The sequence below is a fragment of the Hemitrygon akajei genome, chromosome 10, assembly GCF_048418815.1.
Source record: "Hemitrygon akajei chromosome 10, sHemAka1.3, whole genome shotgun sequence".
Taxonomy (NCBI): Eukaryota; Metazoa; Chordata; class Chondrichthyes; order Myliobatiformes; family Dasyatidae; genus Hemitrygon; species Hemitrygon akajei.
Window position 1 is genome coordinate 34,050,411 of NC_133133.1, and position 19,805 is coordinate 34,070,215.

At 36.7% G+C, this 19,805-nt stretch overlaps 1 protein-coding gene across 5 annotated transcripts in view; it reads left to right on the forward strand.

Annotated features, from left to right (window-relative positions):
• stag2b (STAG2 cohesin complex component b) overlaps nucleotides 1-19,805 on the forward strand; it is a 169,589-nt gene that overhangs the window by 79,534 nt on the left and 70,250 nt on the right. For all 5 annotated transcript variants that reach the window (XM_073058022.1, XM_073058025.1, XM_073058024.1 and 2 more), the window contains 8 exons: nucleotides 2,648-2,724; nucleotides 5,523-5,727; nucleotides 10,112-10,263; nucleotides 14,820-14,893; nucleotides 15,006-15,129; nucleotides 15,248-15,346; nucleotides 17,107-17,186; nucleotides 19,643-19,750. In XM_073058022.1, coding sequence (XP_072914123.1) covers nucleotides 2,648-2,724; nucleotides 5,523-5,727; nucleotides 10,112-10,263; nucleotides 14,820-14,893; nucleotides 15,006-15,129; nucleotides 15,248-15,346; nucleotides 17,107-17,186; nucleotides 19,643-19,750 — 919 coding nt within the window. The remainder of the gene's footprint in view (nucleotides 1-2,647; nucleotides 2,725-5,522; nucleotides 5,728-10,111; nucleotides 10,264-14,819; nucleotides 14,894-15,005; nucleotides 15,130-15,247; nucleotides 15,347-17,106; nucleotides 17,187-19,642; nucleotides 19,751-19,805) is intronic.

The following is a 19,805-nucleotide window of genomic DNA, read 5'->3' on the forward strand; positions in this document are numbered from 1 at the left end:
CATCTGCAGAAATTACCTAATGACTCAGCAATAGTTGGGTGTACGAAAACAGGACAGGAAAATGAATACGAGGTCCTGGTGGAGGACTTTGTTGAATGGTGCAAGCTGAATCATATACAGCTCAACATCAGTAAGACAAAAGAGATGGAGATGGACTTTAGAAGACTGAGCCTGCACTGCTTCCTGTTGTTACTGATGGTGAGGACGTGGATTTGCTGAGGACCTACAAGTACCAGAGGGTGTACCTGGGCGACAGACCTAAGTGGAGCACCAACATAGAGGCTGTGTGCAAGGAGGACCAGAGTTGCCGCTACTTCCTGAGGAGACTGAGGCCCTTTGGAATATGCAGGCCTCTCCTTCACATGTTCTACCAGTCTGTTGTCGCAAATACAATCTTCTATGAGGTGGTGTGCTAGGGCAATGGCATCAACATGGGTGATTAATAAGCTGATTAGAAAGGGTGGCTCTGTTATAAGAGTCAAGCTGGACACACTGGAGGTTGTGGTAGAACAAAGGACCCTACATAAAAAGAACCTGGCTATTCTGGACAATGTTTCTCACCCTTTCCGTGCTACCTTGGCTGAACAGAAGAGCACTTTTAGTAATAGACTAAGACAACTACGCTACTCCAACATGCCGCAATATGCAGTCAGTTTTACCTTTGGCTATTAGGCTCTATAATGAGTCAACCTATAGCTGGGGAAGTAATGATCCCCTCCTGTTAAGACTGTTTAAGATAACTTATTTTTATTTTTTCTTCTTAATTCTCAACTAATATTGTATATCTGTGAACTTGTAATGCTACTGTAACACTGTAATTTCCTTTGAGATTAATGAAGTATCTATCTAATAGAACTTTTTTCCCAGCAGTACAGCAGAATTTTTTTAACCCAGTAAATTTCATCAGTGCTTTAAGTTTTAATATATGTTTTTTCTTAATTTGGATAGGGTTCTTTGAGGGAATTGTATCACTTATTTTAATACACTCATTCTGAAGATTAGTAGGCATTTAGTTTTATTACTCCAGAAGGCAAAGTATAGGTATAATTTGCTAATGGAGGGAAAACAGTATTTCTCCTTTATCAAATAGAAAAAGCACATTGCATCATAATGTTCAGAAAAATTTTAAGTATGACATTGCTCATTCCCGTTATCTTTTTGTCAGGATCAAAATTTTTGTTGAATATTTTTAAGCTTATTATTTGTAACATTGATACCCAAATAGAATGTGCTACTGGTTTGCCTTAAATCCTTTAAAAATCAATTGTCAGGAAAGCTAGACTACTCTGTTCCAGAAATTTTATATTCTACTAGATTTGTCTATTAGCAAAACTCAATAGTGCTCTGTGGTATCAGAAATTGATTCCTTATTGCCAGTCAACCTGAATACATGACTACTGCAATTATGGAAAAGAAATTAGGTTGTTTTAAGTCAACCCATTCTGTGACGCTGAGGAGATGATGCAAAAGCCTGATAACCTTTGTCAGTTGGTGGAGGCAAATTGTTTCCATTGTGGCACTATTAGATAATCAACTGAAATAATAAGCTTTGTACAAGTTTGGCATTGATTTAATTTCCCCATGTAAGAAAAATAAGTCTTATTTGATAGAATTTGAAGAGTTGTTGGAACTAAAGCTAAGTTGCTCAAACTAATTTTAATATGGATGCACTTATCATAAAATGTCAACATAAATCAGAGTCTTCTTTCTTGCCAACTCCCATGATTTTGCTCTGAAGAAAACTGGCAACTACATTTGTTGAAATAATTTACTGCGTACAGTGAAAAGTAACTTGCACAACAGAACAGAAACTGGTCTTTGGGCCCATCTGGTCCATGCTTAATTGATATTCTGCCTAGTCCTGTTAACCTGCACCTGTACCATGGTCCTTCATATGCCCATGTAAATCTCTAAACTTAAATTTTGAAATTAAACCCACATACACCACTACTTTTGGCAGCTCTCTCTACACTCACACCACTCACTTCACCTTTCAACTCTAACCCATGACCTCTAGTTCTAGTTTCACCCAATCTCAGTGGAAAAAGCCTGCTTGCATTAACTTTATCTATGCTCCTCAATAATTTTGTATACCTCTATCAAATCTCCCCTCATTTTCCTACACTCGTAATCTTAAGCCCCCATAATATCCCCTTTGGCCCTGCTCATTTCTAAAATGCTTTTGAGCATAAATATCTTGTCTAATGTTACAGTAAATTAACATTTTTATCTATTTGAAATTGCTGCCTGCAGTTCCTGCCCACTGCCTAGACCCTTGTATCAGGAGGCAAATTTCAAACGATGACTAAATTTCTGAGTATGTAATACGGTTGTCCTATTTCCAGAGCTTATCACTAGGCAAAACAGTGCGTGAAATTTCAAATCTGGATTCAGACGTAATAAAAATCAAAGTCGTTATTTAAAAAAAAATTGTCTTTAAAACAATAAAAAATATGTAAATAAAAGCCAATTAATTAAAGAAGCCTAGTTTTCAATTTACTCCCATTCCACAAATCTGAACTCCCCATTTAAATTAGTGGGTTCTGACTCCCCCATCCCCTCAGTTCGACAAGACTCAGTGTATGCATGACCAATATAGTTTAGACCATGATTTTGTTTGTTTATTTATTCTAACATTGTTTTGCAGGTGTCGTTACTGCTGAGATGTTCCGTCACATGCAGAATTCTGAGATAATTCGTAAAATGACGGAGGAATTTGATGAGGTACTCTTTATTTAAAAACTTCATTAGAAAAGCTCATTGCTGCGGCTATTAGCAATTGGAAGCAAAGGCTCTGCAGCAGGTGTGGACAGAACAAATTTAATCCACAATCTGTCGTCAGGACTGATTGGACATTAAAGATTTGTTTAAACTTCTGAGGAACTTTCATGCATGTTTAAGGAAACATGGCAAGTGATTTGATGAGATTGTTTAGTCTAGCCATTCTCAATGGGGACCATATGGCCCCCTTGGGGGCCCAGGCACATTTGAAGGGGGCCATCGACTGAAAACTGTGAGAAGGGGAGCCCCAAGTGTTTTTGGGGACCCTGGTAACTGAACCGATGAAATACCCAAGCAGCAACCTTCATTGGAGTCAGTAGTTCCCCTCCTAATTATAATATCTTACCAACACATTGTTTGAATTCGGCGCACCTGGTAAATTCATTGCTTAAGCTCCTCCCACACAGCCTCACTTCAGAATCAGACTGCACCAGGTTAATGTATTCAATCAAGGGTTCTCGCATCCATAATTGCCATACTTCATTCTCCGAAGATCAGCGTGTCTTTGTTTTTAAAAAAGAGTTATACTTTCTGTCTTTACTATGCGTCATTGACAGGGAGCACCTAGTAGCTAAAATCTTAGGAGGACGTCTCAATCTTTCACTTTCAGTTGTCATAAAGGCTGTAAACTTCATCAAATCCCATGCCCTTCAGGATTGTGTTTTCTGGCAGCTGTGTGAAGAAAGTGATGACAACTTCCGGATGCAGCTGCTGCATATCGAGGTGGGGTGGCTTTACAAGGGAAACTGTCTTCAACATTTTGTTACACTCTGGAACACCACAGTTTCCTTCATGTCTGATAAAGAGCATGGAGAAAGACGCATTGCTGCTAAGGCAGACATATTTTATCTGGCAGATACCTTTCAGAACTTAATTAGTTAAACAAGTCCTTACAGGGCAAAAATAGTAACCTCATAGATTGTAAGGAAGCCATTGTTTCTTTCCTTAAGAAACTTGAAGTCTATTGCCACAATATGGAACATCAGAAATTTTTTACAATTTCCAAACCTGAAGATGATCACAGAGGCACTGAAGGATGATGATCTTACCGTTTATGTGAAACATCTCAAGCAGATACACAAGGATATGCAAGAAAGATTTAATGACCTGTTAAACCTTGGTATCCAGGATTGGATTTTGAATCCATTTGAAGTACAACCCACCCAAGTTGAGGCAGAACTTCAAGAGAGTTTGATTGATCTTTAGAGTGATACAACTGCATGTCATCAGTTCAGTCAGTTTCAAAAAGATTTTTGGATCAAGAGTGATCTACCGAATAAATTTACAACACTGGGGAAAGGCCCAAAGATTTTTTTTTACTGCTTTTCCCTCAACATATTTGGTTGAGAGTGGATTCTGCAAGGTAGTTTCCTTGACAAAATCCAGGAACAGAATTGATATCGCAACAAGAGGTGAGCTCAGACTGTCATTGTCTAATTTGGAGCCCGATATCATGAAGCTTGCAGAAAAGCACCAAGCTCAAGGATCGCATTAGGCCTGATAGACTGATAATTTCATACAGTCTTTTTTTAAGTTTTGTTCAGTATGTTGGAATGTTCAAGTTTTCTTGGTGTTCAATAATAAATGATTTTCTGTCAGTCTATTCGTGTTGCATCCCTGGAACCTAAGAAGAGCTCCTAAGGGGGCTGTGGCCAAACAACGGTTGAGAATCATTGGTTTAGTCAAAGATAAGAATAACACAGAATAGCAAAATTAAGATAAATAATTAGTTGATCAGTGACCATTTGTCTGACTTAATGAGTTTGTGGCTAAATTAAAAAGGCACTAGCACAAAATTTCAATATTGGACACCCATCATGCAACAAAAAAATACTTGTACAATCTCAAAAATAATTGAAATTAATCACAAATAATCTGTTAATACTATTAAAGAATAGGAATCACTTGGCACTTAATTTGGTGGATTTGGTGAAAAGTTGTTTTCAATGGTCTGGTGAAATACACAGCTTTGAGTGATCTAAAGAAGTAAACAAGGTATCTGATACAGGGCTCTGTGGCTTGCAGCTGGTCATGGAATCCAGAATAACATGATAGCTGGAGCTCTGAGATGCTATAGTACTCCTGTTTTAGTCCACAGGAGATTTAGTACAGAAGTTCCTTTATCATTTTTTTTGAATCTGCATTACTGTTAGTCAGATAATTAAAAGTTGATGCATTTGATTGCAGTTAATTGATAGCTCTAATTTAAATATCTAAAAAAAATTTGATGAAGTTGTCTGAATTGGAGACTGGCCAGTAACAGTATCTTTACCCCTTCTGGAAACTGTTCCAGCAAAATTCACGTTTTTATCTCGTTTTGTTATTGTACAATTTCAGTACACATCACTGTCTTTCACATTGATTTTATGGAATAACACCAGTTTATTTCATCATAAACCACATGCTTATGAAATCAAGCAAAGCTGATGGTCCAGTAAGGTGTAACTGTTCAAATTCCAATGTCGGAGCAACATCTGGCTAATAGTATCTTTAATGGTAACTAAACATGTCATCATTTAGGTAATTCTCAAAAAGAGATGACCTGAGTAACAAGAATGCATAGTAATGACCTGAGTTTGCACCTTTTGCACCTTAAAATGTAACATCACAAAGTCTTTTTCAGGTTGTTATTTTTGGCCCAACTGTCTTCAACTACTTCATCAATTAGGTTGTTTTCCTACATCATTTCTGTAAGGTAGGTTGTTTGTATTTTTACAGTTTTGTTTTCTTTCCTACTTAAGGATAGTGGTGATTACCCTCTCACAATGCCTGGTCCACAGTGGAAGAAATTCAAGTCTAGCTTCTGTGAATTCATTTCTGTACTTGTACGGCAGTGTCAGTACAGTATCATATATGATGAATACATGATGGATACTGTTATTTCTCTGCTGACGGGATTATCAGATTCCCAAGTTAGAGCATTCAGACACACCAGCACATTGGCAGGTAGGATATTAATTTGAAGATCTAGAGAGTTATTATTTCAAAGTGATGTTTAGTTTTATTTTTATTTTTCCTATCTGCAGTAATAATGTAATTTTCATTTACATACAGATACTTTGTTAAATAATTAACTTAAAGTATGCTCTTAGAACAATGCACCTTTGATCAAATTGCTTCAGTGTTCACTATGAAAAGGACCTTGGTGATTGTAGGGATGACTTATAGCGGACTGAAAAGCTTGAGCACATTGACATTAAGAAAGAGGATGTGCTGGGGCTTTTGGAAAGCATCAAGTTGGATAAGTCACCAGGACCGGGCGAGATATACCCCAGCATACTGTGGGAGGTGAGGGAGGAAATTGCTGAGCCTCTGACAATCATTTTTGCATCATCAGTGGGAACATGAGAGGTTCCGGAGGATTGGGGGGTTGCCGATGTTGTTCCCTTATTCAAGAAAGGGAGTAGAGATAGCCCAGGAAATTAAAGACCAGTGAGTCTTACTTCAGTGGTTGGAAAGTTGATCGAGAAAATCCTGAGAGGCAAGATTTATGAACATTTGGAGAGGCATAATATGATTAGGAATAGTCAGCATGGCTTTGTCAAAGGCAGGTCGTGCCTCACAAGCCTGATTACATTTTTTGAGGATAGGACTAAACACATTGATGAAGGTAGAGCAGTAGATGTAGTGTATATGGATTTCAGCAAGACATTTGATAAGGTACCCCTTGCATGGCTTATTGAGAAAATAAGGAGGTGTGGAATCCAAGGAATCTTTGCTTTGTGGATCCAGAATTGACTTGCCCACAGAAGGCAAAGAGTGGTTGTAGACAGGTCATATTCTACATGGAGGTTGGTGGCCAGTGGTGTCCCTGTTCTGGGACCCCTTCTCCTCGTGATTTTTTCAGTGACCTGAATGCGGAAGTGGAGGGATGGGTTAGTAAATTTGCTGATGACTCAAGGTTGGGGGTGTTGTGGATAGCGTGGAAGGCTGTCAAAGATTACAGCGGCACATTGATAGGATGCAAAACTGGGCTGAGAAATGGCAGATGGCGTTCAACCCAGATAAGTGTGAAGTGATTCATTTTTGGTAGGTCAAATATGATGGCAGAATATAGTATTAATGGCAAGACTCTTGGCACAGTGGAGGATTAGGAGATCTTGGGGACTGAGTCCTTAGGACACTCAAAGCTGCTGCGCAGGTTGACTCTGTGGTTAAGAAGGCATACGGTGCATTGGCTTTCATTAATCGTGGGATTGAGTTCAACAGCTGAGAGGTAATGTGGTAGCTATATATGACCCTGGTCAGACCCCACTTGGAGTACTGTGCTCATATCTGGTCACCTCACTACAGGAAGGATGTGGAAACCATAGAAAGGGTGCAGAGGAGATTTACAAGGATGTTGCCTGGATTGGGAAGTATGCCTTATGAGAATATATTGAGTGAACTAGGCCTTTTCTCCTTGGAGGGTCGGAGGATGAGAGGTGACTTGATAGAGGTTTATAAGATGATGAGAGACATTGATCGTGTGGATAGTCAGAGGCTTTTTCCCAGTGCTGAAATGGCTAACATGAGAAGGCACAGCTTTAAGGTACTTGGAAGTGGGTACAGAGAAGATGTCAGAGGTAAGTGTTTTTCTATGCAGATTTTGATGAGTACGTGGAATGGGCTGCCTGCAATGTTGGTGGAGGCGGATACAATAGGGTCTTTTAAGAGACTCATGGATAGGTACTTGAAGCTTAGAAAAATAGAGGGCTATGCGTAACCATAGGTATTTTCTAAAGTACCGTAAGTACATGTTCAGCACAGCATTGTGGGCTGAAAGGCCTGTATCGTGCTGGTGGTTTTCTATGTTCTATAGTTACATTAACAAGTAACATTGTTATTCTTTGAACAATATTTCTCCTTTGTATATATGAAAATGTCAGAACATTTTTTCTTCAAAATCATGGTTCATTGCTTATGCATTTATCTTTGGCTTAAACTTTGTATCCTATTTGTAAAACAGTTGTGTGATGCCAGTGTCTTGATTTAATGCCTTCCTCCTCAGCAGATGAAACACATTTTGTTGGCTGTGTATCTATACCTAATTTTATTAGCGACAAAAAAAACACTAGCTTGTCTGTGCATATTTTGTTCTTGCTGCAAAATGAGAAATAATTGAAGTACAGTGGATTTTAGTTAATAGGAGACACTACATTTTGGCCCAAACAAAGTGGCTGTCCAATTAGTCGGAAGTTTCATGGAAATATTTGAAAAGGTATAAAATAGACAGTCTTTTAACTGAGTAAAAAATTGTCTTTTAATGGATGCAGAGCACTACCAGTGCTACTACAGTACTGTGAAACTGTATTAGTTCCTAATGGTTACCATGGAGGAATTCATCCAGTATATTCTGCTGTGTATGGGATGTCCAAGGCAGGGTTGCACACCTGGGAAAGGGGCTTGTATTCATTCTGGAGCAGCATGCTCACCTTTGGTCCCCACCATACACTCAGCTCTCACTTAAGGCTCCAAGTAGCTGTTTACATACAACAGCAGTCATTCCCTTGTATTACCAGTTTGACAGGTTGGTTAAACCAGGTGAGTGTAGACATTGGGCTTTATACCTTGGTGAAGTAGGGACATACCTGTCCTAGCATTTGAAGTCAGCTCTGATGGACTGGGCGGATGAGAACAATAGTGAGATCCAACAGTGAAGAAAGCAGTTTTTCAATGCTTTGTAGAGAGTTAAGAGCATGATAAGACACAGAAGAAATCATAGTTATTCACTGCAGACAAGGAAGACCCTAGTTTGTGATGACTACTCGTACCACTGGACCTGGACTTCCGAGGTCAAGAAAGTGGAACTGTACCAGTGCAATGGCTTTTCCGCTTCAAAAACTTGCGCACAGGTTTCACTGTCATTATTGGGTGCGATGGACAACTGACACACTGCCATGTTCTTTTGTTAGACTAAATGAGGACTTCTCATGATTCAGGACATTTACAAGGACAGGTGTGTAAAAAGGATCTGTAGGATCATTAGGAACCCAAGCCATCCCAACCACAATCTATTCCAGCTGCCACCATCCGAGAAGCGGTACTGCAGCATAAAAGCCAGGACCAACAGGCTCTGGGACAGCTTCTTCCACCAGGCCATCAGACTGATGAACTCATGCTGACTTGAGTGTATTCTATATTACATTGACTATTCTATTTATTATAAATTACTATGATTGCACATCACACATTTAGATGGAGACGTAAAGATTTTTACTCCTCGTGTATGTGAAGGTTGTAAGAAATAGTCAATTCAATTCAATTCAATTCAAATGAACAAAATTAGCAGACACCTAGTGCAGAGAATGTACTTCCTTTATACAATGCTTTTGACTATTACATCCTCCAAAGCTTTGTTTTCATTGTAACATTCAAGATGATTGTTGATACCTTAAAATTCTTTGTAGTTCTTAATTTGTTGAAATACAGTAAAATCATTTTATTTTCATTCTCAGCTGTTCCTGTTACCTCCAAGCCTGAATGCTTGAAACCGCAGTGAGCAAAATGTTTTACTGCTGATTTCTCACTGTCACTGTTTTTGAACACACACACACACAACAGACACTATTTAAAAATTGTTTGCTCTAAGCGCAGTGTACTGCTTCATGGCCGCACAATTCATGCGACTGCCACCAGTTAGAAACTGTTAGGCATGTTTCCTGTCCCAATTAAGCAGCATAGCACCTCAAATAAACAAAGGAAGTCCTGACTAATTTCTCAATTAGTTTTTGTGCTTCAAAAGTTGTCCCAAAAAAGTGGCTGCCCTGATTAACCAATGGACCTATTAACTGGAATCCACTGTAATTGATAAAAGGAAACAGTATTTGAGTATACTTTTTGCACATTTCAGATATGTCAAAACTTGGGTGTTGATGGACTTTTCTCAAATATGGAACACGAGAAAATTGATCTCGTTCTTTCCTGTTTTTAGTTCATTATAAGTTACACAATTTATTTCCTCTCATTTCACCTCCTTCCTTGTGGTTTTAACTCTTATCCGTCCCAAACATTGCGAGAGCTCATCTCGTCCGATTTGGTGAATTTCTTTCATTGTTTGAACATTGGTCTCTTTCAAGTTTTGTTTATCATTGCTCGATAAATCAAGTGGAATTCTTAAGGCCTTCAAGTTTGAGCACAATAAGTAATACCATATTTTTTAACAGCCTTTATGACTAGGAACATAATTTTCTGCAGTGTTAATTTTTTTTACAGTATTTGGTGTTAAAGTCATCGAGAAATTTGTTGACTTCTGCAATTTCTGTTTTATTTTAGTTGTGACTATTAATGAAATTCTTAAGCATGTCCGCTGTGTTTATTATTGAATCTGTACACTCCATACCTTCTGCAGCTATGAAGCTGATGACAGCACTAGTAAATGTGGCATTAAATCTAAGTATCAACATGGACAACACCCAGCGGCAATATGAATCTGAAAGAAATAAAATTCTTGGCAAAAGAGCCAATGACAGGTTGGAGCTCCTGTTACAGAAAAGGAAAGAGGTTAGTCAAACATTTATGTAGTTGCATACATACATACATATGTTATGGTTTGGTATGTCAGTATGTGGCATGCAATTCTTTGCTCCCATTAAGAAACTCAACTGGGTTAACTGATTTTTGCCTTTTTTTCTGCTCTTAAAATGAATTTTTTGTGATGCATGTGGATATTTTGGTGGTGCACTTCTGACAGTCTCAAGACCAGTGTATAAATTCCAGAGATGCAGCTGTAGAATTTAAATTCAATTCTTGATCTAGAATATTTTCTAAAATGTGATTAGAAATTATGACAATAAAAGTCTTGTTCTGTCTTCAGAGTTTATCTGCTTGACTAATGTAATTTAGGGTTAGAAATTAGAACCCACATTCATCAGTGGTTAACTCCTAAATACCCCGTGAAATGACCTTGCATACTACTCATTTTCATCACAGCTATTACTTCGGAATAGGGTAAGAATAAAACTGGTTGGTTATATATGACAGATCTTAGTGTCATATTTGGAAATTGCATCGACCACTTCACAGATCTTTGGGGTTCGTGTTTAGATCAGAGGAGCTATCCCATATTCTTGTCAAACAATATTTCAAAATAGTTCTTGAAAATCATATCTTACAGACAATGTGGCAGGCTTTTCTGTCACAATCCAAAGGTTCTCCCTATTGCATTAATACGACAGCCCGACCAAAGGGCTGGTGATGTGCAGGAGCTAGAAATTTACAACTTTAATCAAGACTTCATTAAAATCTCAAAGCATTAGCTCAAATAGAAAACCCAAATTTGATAACCACCATTTTGCCTTGGCTGATAAATCAGTGCTAATCCTCATTGAACAACACTTGAAAGAAGAATAAAGCAGTAAAAGCAGAGATTGCACTCTGTATTCTGAGGGGACCTGCTGCCCATGACAGAAGTATCAGAACGATGTGGCTGCCAGATTGGATCTGTAACAGGCATTGAGTACATCTATTAAGGGATAAATCTATTTGATTTGTACTTCACCAACTTCTCTGGTAAAAGCTTTGGTTCATTATAGTATTGGTGGAATTGACCTCTTTGCAGTCCTTGGTGGTGTTAAAGTCCTATCTTTACACTGAGATTACCACGAGCATGTTCAATGGGATAGTCTCAGGCAGTTTAAAACTGGAGCATCAAGAATTGCTTTGGACCAACAGTGATCATATACACCATCACAGTTTGTAAACTCATATGTTTTCATCAATATACAATTACTTTGATGGCCGGGGATCAATAAGGAGCGCAACATGCCATTCAGGTAACAGCGCTAGACACATTTAAAGTTGAAATGGCAATCTCTGATGCTTCCACAAAAAATGCATAATTGCTAAATGGCATACAGTATAAAGAACTATGTGACCATAAATGTACTTTTCAAATTAAAATTCTGTAATCCTACAGTTTCTTGTTGTAAATGGTGGTGGACAGTAAAGCAGGAAGCAGAGGCCACAAAAGCATATGATCCTCGAAGATGGTTTAAGACAAAGCCAAAAACGTTTTTAATGATGTTGATCATTGACAAACTTCTATAGATGTGTGGTGGAGAGTATATTGACTGGCTGCATCACAGCCTGGTATGGAAACACATGTCCTTGAATGTAAAATCCAACAAAAAGTAGTGGTTACAGTCCAGTCCATCACAGGTCAAGCCCTCCCCACCCCACCATTGAACAAATTTGCATGGACTGTTAAAGGAAAGCTCATCCAACATCAGGGACCCCTAGCACCAAGGGTAAGTTCTCTTCTCACTGCTGCCATTAGGAAGAACGTACGGGAGCCTCACAACTCCACCACCAGTATCAGGAACAGTTATTACCCTACAACCATGAGGCTCTTGAATCAAAGGGAATAACTTCAATTGTCCCATCACTGAAATGTGCCCACAACTTCTGGAGTCACTTTTCTGGATATTTATTGTTTACTATATTATTTTTCTTTATGATTTGCACAGTTTGTTGCCTTTTGCACACTGATTGAACAACAGGTTGGTGTGGCCTTTCATTGATTCTATTATGGCTGTTACTGATTTATTGAGTATACCTGCAAGAAAATGAATCTCGGTTGTATATAGTGACATTTATTTACTTGGATAATAAATTCACTTTGAACTTTGTTCCCAAAGAGCCATATTAAAGACTTGTTCTCAGGAACTAGCAATGCCTTTGGAACCTATTGGGTTATGTGAAAAATTCATGGCACAAGTTAAAAAGTAAAAAATGTAGTGTTACTGGCACTTCATAAGTGGGGGACCTGGAGGACAGCATAGTGGGTTATTCCCATACCTCAAGGAATTTCAAGAAGATACCTCACCACCACCTTCTTGAGGGCAATTAGCTATGGCCAACTAAATGCTGACTGAGAAGCCCACATGACTGAAATGGGGAAAAAAGTGAGAAGGCATGAATGAGGATACTTAGACTACAACTGAATACTTAAGACACATAGATTGAATGGATAGGCAAGAACTTGGCAAAAGTTTTTTGTGTGGAAAAATACAGGATTGTGCAATTTGTTGAGAGGAGTTAAAGACACTGGCAAATTGAAGAGAAACTGCAAATGATTAGAATACAGAACGATTATGTGTTCTCTAGCATAAAGCATACACAAAAACATGTTTGTAGAGCATGTTGTTAAGAAGGCAAGTTGCAGATTGGCCTTTACAACATAGAACATTACAGCATAGTACATGTGCTTTGGCCCACAATCTTGTTCCAGCCTTTTATCCTGCTCTAAGATTAATCTAAGCCTTCCCTTCAACATAGCTCTCTACTTTTCTATCATTCATGTACCAGTCCAAGAGCTTCATAAATGGCCAGAATGTGCCTGCGTCTACCACCGGCCCTGGCAGGGTGTTCCACGCACTTACCACTCTCTGTAAAGAACTTAACTCTGTTATCCAAGTTCCAAAAACCTACTCCAATTGTATTTAAATTGTGCCCCCTGGTATTAGCCTTTTCTGTCCTGGGGGAAAAATCTGGTTATCCATTGAATCTGCCTCATCATCTTGTACTTCTATCAAGTCACTTCTCATCTTCCGTCACTCCAAAGAAAAAAGTCCTAGCTCACTCAACCTATTCTAATAGGCACACTCTCTAATCCAGGCAACATCCTGGTCAATATCTTCTGCACCCTCTCTAAAGCTTCCGCACCCTTCCTATAATGAGGCAAGCAGAGCTGATCACAATATTCCAAGTTGTAGTCTAAACCAGGTTTTTATCAAGCTACAATGTTAACTCGTGGCTTTTGAACTTGACTAATGAAAGTCAATACACCATGCACCGCCTTAGCCCCTATATCAACATGTACGACAGCTTTGGACTCCCAAGATCCCTTTGTTCCTCCACACTGATATGAATCGAAACATTATCCTCATATTCTGCCTTCAAATTTGACCTTCTAGAGTGAATCACTTCACACTTCTCAGGGTTGAACTCCATCTACCACTTCTCAGCCCAGTTCTGCATCCTGTCAACACTTTATTACTTGTGTTTTGAAGCTTTAAAATTAATGAAGTGTTGTTACACTTGTATATAGGTGAGGCTAACCCTGGAGTACTGTGCGTAGTTTATGTATTCTTATTTAAGAAAGGATTTTCTAGCATTGGAAGTAATTCACCAGAGATTTACCTGGCTGATTCCTGAAAGGGTTGTCCTGATAACAATTGGCCACCAAGTTAGATTTATTCTTTTAGGAACTCAAAGAATGATATGTAGTCTAATGAAACATAGAAAATCCATAAGGGGTATGACAAACATTGATATTAAAATAATTCCACATGTGGAAGTCTTGAATGAGGGGGCATTGTTATAAGAGTTATTGGAAATTTGATTTTTGTTTTTATAGATTTAATTTGTGATTTTTCTCAAAAAAGTTTCAGACATTCATCTATTCCCCCCCCCCTTTCAGATTCTGACACTTGTCCTTTTTGATATGACTAATACAATAAGTTTCTACATCATGCTAGAAAATCAGTTATTTTATGCTGTAAAAGAGGGATTCAATATGTAGGATGGTTGATGAAGTGCCAATCTAGTGGACTGTTTGGATGATTTTTCTTGATTATTTGGCCTTGTACTAATTGAGGAATGCGGAAAGTATTCTGCACTTTTAATGCAAGAATACTTATAGACTCACTGTAAAGAAGCCCTTTTATTAAGCTATAACTTAATACTGTCAATCAGTAAGATGAGCAAATGTTATTTTTTAAAAGAGATTTTGTTATTTAATCAATAGATATTCTATTATAAAATATCAATTTCCAGCTGGATTAATCTGTGTTATGTTTACTTTTGAAATCACAGGCAGTTTAGATTACTTTTAGGCTAATAAATGGGCTAGTTCATGGTAAATTTTGTTTCATATGTAAATAAAAGTGGGAACTCCAGAGGGGAAAATGCATTTCATAACAAACATAGTTTTAGGTGTTGCCTGTACCGGTGCATTTTTGTGTACCCAAAGAAGAACTTTTTCTTCTGATTGTGAAAATTAGCTTTAAGATTAATTCATAACATTAGTAAACATATTTTTGCCTGTTCTTTCCTAGCTTCAAGAAAATCAAGATGAAATTGAAAATATGATGAATGCCATTTTTAAGGGGGTGTTTGTGCATCGATATCGGTAAGAAACTTTTTGTTGGTATTTCAATTTAATTTTTGCAGTCCAAAGAAGAGCAATTCTGTACAGAGATGGATTGTTTTATCTTGGTTTTGTTTGTTTTTATCTCATCAAGTGATGCAATATCTGAGATAAGAGCTGTCTGCATTGAAGAGATAGGAGTTTGGATGAAAATGTATAGTGATGCCTTCTTAAATGACAGCTATTTGAAGTATGTGGGATGGACCATGCACGATAAGGTAAATTGTCCATTATTTTAGATGTTTCGTGCAGATAATATGTAGCAAATGCAGACATTTGATTGAATTCCTACCCCTCAATATTGTGGTGTGCTTAGAAGTATGCTTTATTTTTCAGCAAGGTGAAGTAAGGCTCAAATGTTTAATAGCTTTACAAGGTCTCTATTACAACAGAGAGCTCATTCCGAAACTTGAACTATTTACAAGTCGTTTCAAGGTTAGTTGACATCAAATTCTATAAAAATATATTCATAGTAAATTATTTTTTAAATTTGTGCTTTGGTTATTGTGTGGTAAAATTTTACACCTAAGCACTCTTCTATAAAATTTGTGTTTATTCCCTGACACTTATATATCTTCTGTTATAATACTGTAAGTATAATCTGTTAATTATACTGTGTAGTAGCATATAGCTATACAATTCCTAGCATCTTGAAGAAAACTATGTTAACGTGTAGTCTAAAATGCTGTTTTGAAATATTTACACTATTTGCCATGTTTTCTAGTCAGAGCTGTAAGGTGGTAGTGCTATCCAGATGCTCCAAGTCTACCTTACTGTTATAGAAAAGCAGCCCTAATCATTCATTCCCTCCTTTACTGGTGCACAGTAGCTATAACATGTACCATTTACAAGATGCATTGCAGTTGCTTGCGCTTTTACATCAGCATGTGCCAAATACTGTATGTGACTTGCCAAAAAAGGCTAAGAGAAAGTGCATGCTTACACCAACACCTTAATGTTATACTGTCAAATATTACACTGATTTGGAAATATATTGGCATTAATTCATGGCCTGAGCTAAATTCTGTAATCCATTATCCAAAAACATTGCTTAGACACTAGAGTATCTTCTCCAAAAGGACTGTAGTGGTTCGTAACAGACTTATGGAACAATTATGCACAGGCAGTAAATGCCGTCACACTGAAAAATTAATAAATAAAAGATTCTTTCAAATTGCAACTGGATTCTGGCATCTTTTCTGCTTATTCATCAGAACAAATCTTCTTACAAGCTAATGTTGATTCAAAATTAGATTTTATTTATGATGACCACACTTGTTGATGCCAACTTTTTTTAACTGCTGCAAAACATTACAAGGAAATTTGTCATTGTTCACATGCACAAAAAGAAAAATGTTATATGGAATTGAAATTGGTGGTTATTGTCACATGTACCGAGATATAATGAAAAGCTTGTTTTGCATACTGCAAATTGACAATAAGATGCAAGGGCATAACAAGGTAGATATTGAGTTCAAGAGTCCGTCTTTCCTTGCTAGGAAACCATTCAATAGTAATATAACGGGTAGAAGTTGTCCTTGTGCCTGATGATACATTTTGTAATATATATTACATTCATGCTTAGCCCTCTCTAGCAATTCAATTCTATTGAACTTGAAGAACATGAATTTTCAAAATATAGTACAAAATGTCATACTGCATGTTTACATCCTGCAGCAAGAGGCTGATTTTTATCTCCATTCATTCCCATACCCCTCATAAACTTTCAGAATCCAGAGTTTTAAGATGACATCTAGGTTTAAAACACAATTCAATTTTAGAACCTTTCAATTAAGGCAATTACTTAAGATTCTCACAGAATAGAGATTTGTCATAGATACTGCATCCATAATTATTACAAATATCACTGAATGGCAAATTGCCACATAATATTATTGGAGTAGTATACTTTCTGTCCAAGGCACAATTTCTTGCAATTTTCAGTTAATTGGAACACAGAAGGTCTAGTGTGGAAAGTAGTTTTACATGGTAATTTCTTTATCATGAATACCAACTGTGTTTATTTGTAATGACCAATTAATGTCATTTGTTATTGTAATGAGTGTTTGGAAACGAGCATTATTAATCAAATTGAGCTGTGTCTCAGATTTATTTTTCTAGCAAGCTGCAATAACAATTACAGGTGCATGTAATTTTGAACCTTTTCTGCATTATAAAATATCGTTTGTTTTTAGGATAGAATTGTTTCTATGACTCTGGATAAAGAATATGAAGTTGCTGTACAAGCAATAAAACTACTTACACTTGTCCTGCAGTAAGTAGAAATGGTTACCTTTCACTGGATCAGTTTTGGTAATCAACTCTTTAAAAAATCTTCTGCAGTGAGTAGATGTTTGCATGTTACAATGCCAATTGAGATGAATCATATGACTACTAATATGTTAGGTGGGAGATATCAAGGTTAATTTTATTTCAGATTTTGTATATTTAGAACATTTTTTAAATTTATACTCCATCTTGAGTGTATTAATGAATATATAATCGTTTACATTCCTTGTGCTTTCAGAAAATAAGTTTTAATAGTCTCTTTTCTGGTCAAGTTGATTCTGTTTAATCTGTTCATGTTACTTAAATGTCCCTGACTTTATTATTCAGAGTTTCCTTTGAACTTCTGCAATTACATTATCGGCATTCTGCGCCACTCTAATGCCTATTCAAATCTCTTCTCTTCCTCCGATGAATCACTTGGAAGACTAAAGAGTTTTCTATTCTTTTAAAAACTGATGCTCATAATATTTTATGAAGTACACAGTTTTTTTAAATCTAGCACTTCAAATTTTGGATTAAGGGTAGCTAAATGTGTCAGCTCTAATTCTGCCCGTTGTTCTAAAATACCTGCTGGTCTCATTCTGTAATTATCTTGGGATTTCTTCCTCTCTGCTGTGGTATCTCAGGAGTTTCACACCCATGTCACTGATGCATTCAGGCATCAGTATTGCTTATGGCCACTTCTGCTTTGATGCCACATACTTCAATTTTTAAAATTTTTAGATTATGCAACAGTATTTGTTAAAATAATTCTTCCAATTCCATTTTTTTATATCATGAATGGGAAGAGAGTGTATCACTATGCTGATATTGATGTACATCCTTCCCACCACGGTACTGTAGCGATTTGCAAAATGCTATTATGGCTCAGGGAGTTGGAGTTTGGAGTTCAATTCAGAGTGTGTGTGTTAGCATCCTCAATCAGATTACTTCTACATCTTAGCTGGGGAATTCAGATAAACTGTTTAAGTATTAACAAACCTTTTGTTCTTTTAATTTCATCTGTCTTCACCAATATACAGTACCTCATTATAATATATCCTATTCAGTACATTTTGGTTTATAATTTCTCTCCCTCATACAACATCTTAGCGGTATCTTTCTTTACAGCAGCCCACAAATATGCTTGAGAAAGAAAAGCAAGAGCTAGCCATTCAGTGTCATACCTTTTCTGGCATTCAAAAAGAAAATATTTTCTGTATTTTTATATCTTTTTCAAATATAGAAGGAGCCATTTGATTTTGGTCACATTAATATCTTCAGAATTATTTTTTATATTCAGCTGATTTCACTCATTTTAGTTCTGTGGCTTTCATCTTTCTGGAAGGTTATTTTGTGTCATCTTCCGCTAAGTCAAACAGAACATATTAGTTTAAACTCTCTGCCGTTTTTTTGCCTTCTGATATCTCTTTAAGGTACCCACATTAATTTATCTTACACATTTCAAATGTTCTTGCAATCTGTTTTGTACTTTCTTTGCTTATGTAGCCTTATATTTCTCTTTCCTTCACATTGCTTTGGTCCACCTTTGCTCAATAAAGTTCCATGCTTTCTAAAATTTTCAAGCTTACTGTATTTTGGCAACATTATTGATTATCTTTAATTTCTCTGGATAACCACATTGGGACACCATTCCAGCAGGGATAGTTTTCTTTACAAGGATATATCACTTGTAAACTGTTCTAAAATCAACCTTTAAATGTTTGCCATTGCTTGTTTAAGTTTTTATACTTTTTAAATGTAGGTTTCAAGTCTAGCAAAACCAAATCCTGCTTTATCTTTTATTGAGATAAAAGACCCCAATTTCAGATTGTTTAATTTTTCATAAAATTCATTGTTTACTATTCCTTATAGGTTCCTTAACATTAGTTAGCTTTTTGTTAGTGCACAATTCAAAATGGAAGGTATTCCATTTCTTCCATTCGTTCCTTAAAGAATGATCTTCTATCCTGATTGCTCGCCCCACCTCCACCCCCTTGATATAATTTTACCAGAGCAGCTGAGTTTCCTGATATTGGAATGATGATTAAAATGAAGCACTGAGACATTTTTAAAAAAAAAACTGCTAATCAGATTTTGGGTTTTATTTTTCTTAAATATTTGATTTAATTGTAAATTTTGTGTATAATTTATGATATTCAACAAATATAATTTATGATATTCAACAAAAAAGCAACATTTTTTTGGTTAGTCTTCAAATGCAACTATTATTTATTTTTAAACAGTTAATGAATTAACTGCAATGGACACTGGACATTTATGTAAGTTAGTTGTATGATAAGAGAAATCATTGCTGAATCTCCTGTATAGTTTCAGTTGTAATAATACAGTGATTAACGCTACCAAAGGTGTTGGGGAAATAAAAACAAAGCATTTTCTTGAATTAACTGAATTGAAAAATTTAGTCAATTTTTCTTAATTTGTCTTAATTCTCTACTTTAGGGGTAGCGATGATGTTTTGACTTCAGAGGACTGTGAAAATGTTTATCACTTGGTTTACTCAGCTCATCGACCAGTTGCTGTAGCTGCAGGAGAATTTCTCTATAAAAAGTAAGAATGAAAACTGATATGTGAAGAAGGAAATAATTTTCATAACTTCATCACG